General features: G+C 33.0%; 2 protein-coding genes across 2 annotated transcripts in view; one reads left to right on the forward strand and one right to left on the reverse strand.

The window, feature by feature from the left end:
* The window catches only part of HELRODRAFT_165468 (hypothetical protein), a gene marked incomplete at both ends in the record, with an annotated part of 2,867 nt that extends 2,170 nt beyond the window's left edge, over positions 1 to 697 (reverse strand). The window contains 2 exons of the mRNA XM_009032039.1: positions 84 to 326; positions 572 to 697. Coding sequence (XP_009030287.1) covers positions 84 to 326; positions 572 to 697 — 369 coding nt within the window. The remainder of the gene's footprint in view (positions 1 to 83; positions 327 to 571) is intronic.
* A 2,218-nt stretch (positions 698 to 2,915) lies between these two features.
* Positions 2,916 to 5,178, forward strand: part of HELRODRAFT_165469 (hypothetical protein) — a gene marked incomplete at both ends in the record, with an annotated part of 2,612 nt that continues 349 nt past the window's right edge. Inside the window, one exon of the mRNA XM_009032040.1 lies at positions 2,916 to 4,369. Within this exon, the coding sequence (XP_009030288.1) occupies positions 2,916 to 4,369 (1,454 nt within the window). The remainder of the gene's footprint in view (positions 4,370 to 5,178) is intronic.

A 5,178-nucleotide genomic window follows, 5' to 3' on the forward strand; every position in this document is an offset into this window, starting at 1 on the left:
GTGCCATCAAATCTGTCAGGTCGAAGCAATTCGCGACGACAAAAGTCGTTGTCACGCTCGACACCCATACGCGATTGATGAACCTGAGACTTCACACCAGTTGAATGAAGCGGTTCCCGACTGTCACACGTCGACTCGTATTCAACTGTGTCTCTCTCTCGCTCGGTCGCTCTGCACCTGTTGCTGTTACCTAAAATTTTATTTCGCCGTCGATCGTGTTCGGTTTTTCTAATGATTGACGCTGATCTACTGGACGCTAATCGCAGCTCATTCAGTCCGAACTCCTGCAACTTTGGATCACCCTGGCACCTATAACCTGAAATATCCTGTGTGGGGATAAACCTGTAACCTAAATTGTTCGATGAAAAATTAATACGCGGCTTTTCTACGTACCTGTCAACAATTTTGAAACGATTGTTGTTTAAAACAATTTCATTTTGTTGGCTGGCGGGCGTTGAAAGTCTGCTCGAGGTTGATTTTCGATCCTCCTTCGGCTCCTGTGACCTAAAACCTAAAAAAGTTCCATGTTGTCGAACATGGCACCTGTCACCCAAAAAATTTGGAGAATCACCTTGGCTCCTGCTGCACCTAAAACCTGTAATGTTTGAAAAAGAAGCCCCACGTTAGGCGCCAATTGTAGATTTTCGCCGGGCGACATCCGAATTCCGCACCACGCGGTCCCGAACCGCGTCCGCATACGAATATCCACCCGAGCCTTTGCTTCGGCGGAGTCTTTCGTAGCCGGGATCCGCCACTCTACAATAGACCCTCTCAGGGTCTGAAAACACGGGCCGGGCGGAAGTTTGTTCGCGCCCTGCTTGCAATCACAATCGTCACAATTTCACAAAATATACAGGCGGCATATTTCAATCGCGCAATCATTATCATCACAATCGTCACAATTTCACAAAATATACAGGCGGCATATTTCAATCATGCAATCATTATCATCGCAATTGTCACAACTTCACAAAACTAATTTATAAATTATATCAAAAGTAAAAATATGCCAGTGTTCCCAGTAATTTCCGCTTTAATTTGAATTCAAATTTAATAGCAAAATTTAAAAAAAAACTCCGAATTTTAGCAAAACTGTTTACGAATAGATATATAGACAGTGAACAATATATATATATATATATATATATATATATATATATATACAATTTTCATTAAATTCTATCGCAATAGTATTATTTATTAATTTAAATTTCTTTTTTTCTAATAATATATTGTAATTTATTATTTAGTTTATTAATTAAATTAACGAAATGTTCTATAACATTCAATTTATTGCTAGCAGTTTTAAAATAACATATTAAATTTTAGATAAAGTAATGAAATATATTAAATAAAAACTAATAAAATTAAAACAGTTTAATCACAACAAAAGTTTTTTCGGCAAAATTGCCATCATCAGTGTTATACTGTTATAATTTGAAATACAGTTAAAAGTATTGTGACTATAGCAACCAAAAGTTAAAAGTTAAATTAAGTGTTAACAGATAAAATTTAGAAGTATTATTTATGTTTTATATAAATTAAAATATTTAAAATATTTAAATATTTATTTATATAAATTAAAACAGATTTTAATTTTAAGCCTATATATTAGAACATAGGTGGGAAAATTTTTTGTTGTGAGGGCCGCATTGAGAACTATTTTACATTTTCAGGAACGGTACTCGCCTGGTTTGAATCATATCTAACGGGTAGAACTCAGCAGGTCTTGTTTAGAAAGTCTTATCCTCTGTCAATGGGGTAACAACCGGTGTTCCTCAGGGATTAGTGCTAGGACCAGTTTTGTTTTTACTCTTTACATCGGATATAATTAAAATAATAATGTCGCATGGACTTGTTGGTCATGCGTATGCAGATGATAACAGATAGTTGCTACAGGTCATCCAGAGACATTTCAGTCCGAGATTGATAAACTTGTTGGTTGTTTGATGGAGATTGAACGTTGGTTGTTGAGCAATTTCTTGAGGTTGAACCGAGGTAAAACTCAGATGCTTCCTGTCAGTACATGGCAGCAGTTATCAAGACTTAATATAAACTCGGTTGAAATTGGTGACGTTGAAGTATCATTTGCTTCTAAAGCCTTGAATTTGGGAGCATGGTTGGATAGCAGGCTCTCAATGAAAGATCAAATAAAGTCGCTATCAATTGCAAGTATGATGCATCTCAGAAAATTGTACAAGATTCGACACTATTTGAACAGATCTGGCTTGGAAGCACTGGTACATGCTTTTATTACATCCAGATTAGATTATTGTAACAGTTTATACTTTAAAATATTTGACAAGTCAATAGCTGTACTTAAGTCTATTCAAAATCGAGCTGCAAAACTTGTCACAAAAATCTGAAGTTCGATCACTTGACTCCAATATTGAATGACCTGCACTGGCTAAAAATTGAAAAAAGAATAATTTTCTAAATTGCTGTCTTATTGTTTCGGTCATTACATGGTTTAGCACCACAGTATTTGGCAGACATGTTCATCAGAAAAACATCTGGGTTGGGTTCGCAGTTGAGATCATGTAACATGAACCTCCTGGTTGTGCTGGCAACGAATTTACAGACCGGATCACGCAATATTGCTGTTGCTGGACCAGTGGTTTAGAACAGTCTACCGGCGTTTCTAAGAAGACCAGATCTATCTTTGTTTTTGTTTAAAAAGGAGCCGAAGACTCATTTATTTTCGCAGAATTAACTATGTCTTTTCGTCTTCGTTCGATTAATGTTTTGTTTGTTCATTTATTTTAGGAAGCACTTTTTTTGTAATTAGCGCTGTACAAATTGACTTGTAATAATATATATATATATATATATATATATATATATATATATATATAGATATATATATATGTGTTTCAATGATCCGTCGGCAAATGTTGTTTCAACTAAAAATAGCAATGAATAAAAACTTCATAGAAGAGAATCTCGAAGAATCAAAATATTACACTGTAAAAGAATTATCTAACATAATAAAATTGAAGAATAAAATGAAAAACAATCACCTACCAATCATTCATCTGAATGCTCGAAGTTTGTTTCATAAATTATTAAATCTAGAAATCTTCTTAAAACAATTCGACGACTTTTTCAAAATTATAGTAATATCAGAAACGTGGTTGAACAATGAAACAGTTGATTTAATTAAGTTAAATAATTACAATTTTGTATATAAAAATAGAAAAAGCAAACGAGGCGGAGGTGTTGGTGTGTTCATAAAGCATGACATCAAATATGTTGTAAATGATAACAGTGCATTTGATGATGAAAATGTCGACGTTCTCTGTGTGGACATTGAATCGGGGCATGCTTCATCTAGGGGTGTGCTAAAAGTTATCGCTATATACCGCCCACCCAATTATAAATTTGAGCCTTTTTTAAATAAAATCAATTTGATTTTACACGCCATCAAATCCGCCGACAAAACTGTTATAGTGGGCGACTTTAATGTTAATTTATTGGACAATGATTCAAATGATTCTAAAGACTTCCAAAATTTACTATTTTCATTTTGTTTCTCGCCTTTAATTAATTTACCAACAAGAGTAACTTGTAACGCCTATTCATTAATCGACAACATATTTACGAACCTGTATCAACATTGCGAAAGTGGAGTCATAGTCTCAGACTTTTCTGACCATTTTCCAGTTTATGCAATAGTAGAAAATTTTAAAACTGCTATCAATGATGACCAAATTTTATGTAGAAAAATTAATAAAACATCCATTTTCTTTATTAAAAAAGCCCTCTCACTTCAAAATTGGCATTCAGTTAAAAACGAGAAAAATATAGATACAGCATGCCTGAATTTCTACAATATACTCAATAAAACTCTTGACACATACGCACCTCTGCAGTGGCAGAAACAAAAATATAAAAAAGCATGGGTATCTGATGAAATAATAAAATTATCAAAAAAACAGAATCGACTGTATAAAATAGCAGTCGCTGCACCAAACTCCGCTAATATTGAAAAATATAAAAAGTTTAGAAATTACTTTACATCAGTAAAGAGAAAGGCAGAAAAAAATTATTTTCAACAAAAATTTGAAGAGGCAAAGAGTTGCTCCAAACAAAAATGGGAAATAATAAACGGTATAATGAATAGAAAACAAAACAATCTTGAAATTAATAAGCTAAAAGTTGACGACAAAATCATCGAAGACCCAGAGGAAATAAGTATTCTTTTCAATGAAAACTTCATCAATGTCACAGAGAAGCTGTTAGAAAATCAAATAGTTACTGAAGATAAATTAAAAATAAATAGTGCAATCTGTAAATCAATGTATATGAACTCCACCAATGAAGAAGAAGTAACGTACATTGTTCAAAACTTAAGCAACAAAAAAAGCACGTCAGATGATACTTTAAGTAACAATCTACTTAAAAAAATCATCCCAATCACTCATATTTACAATCTTTCCATCGTCCAAGGAATATTTCCACAATGCTTCAAAACATCCAGAGTAGTTTCAATTCACAAAAAGGGGAGCAAATTAGAGACAAGTAATTATCGACCAATATCTCTACTTTCTCCACTTTCCAAAGTACTAGAAAAAATAATTTTTGTCAGAGTCACCTCATTTCTGTCCATAAATAAATTATTAAATGATAATCAATATGGTTACAGAGCACAGCATTCAACTGAGCAAGCTGTGCTGCAATTAGCACAAAATGTTATGAATAATCTTAACGAAAAGATACTGACTGTAGGTATATTCATAGACCTCTCAAAGGCCTTTGACGTCATCAACCACGATATACTGATTAAAAAATTAAATTCACATGGAATAAGAGGAAAAGTAAGTGCATGGTTCAAAAGTTATTTAGAGAACAGAGACCAGAAATATCAAAAATAAATTAATAGTAAATTATTCTAAATGTAATTACATTATTTTTGGTCCGAAAATTTTAACAAATATTATACCTAACCTAGACATAAAAATGAACAATATTTCTATTCCTCGCTCAACCAGCACAAAATTCCTTGGAGTAACAATCAAGGACAATCTTTCTTGGGATATTCACATAGATACTATGTCTAAAAGAATATGCAAAACCCTAGGAGTTATAAGCAAAATTAAAAATAAATTAAATAAACCTACTCTAATTGACCTGCATTATTCGTTAATCTTTCCTCACCTCATCTACTGCAACGTAATT

This window comes from Helobdella robusta (assembly GCF_000326865.2).
Source record: "Helobdella robusta unplaced genomic scaffold HELROscaffold_8, whole genome shotgun sequence".
Taxonomy (NCBI): Eukaryota; Metazoa; Annelida; class Clitellata; order Rhynchobdellida; family Glossiphoniidae; genus Helobdella; species Helobdella robusta.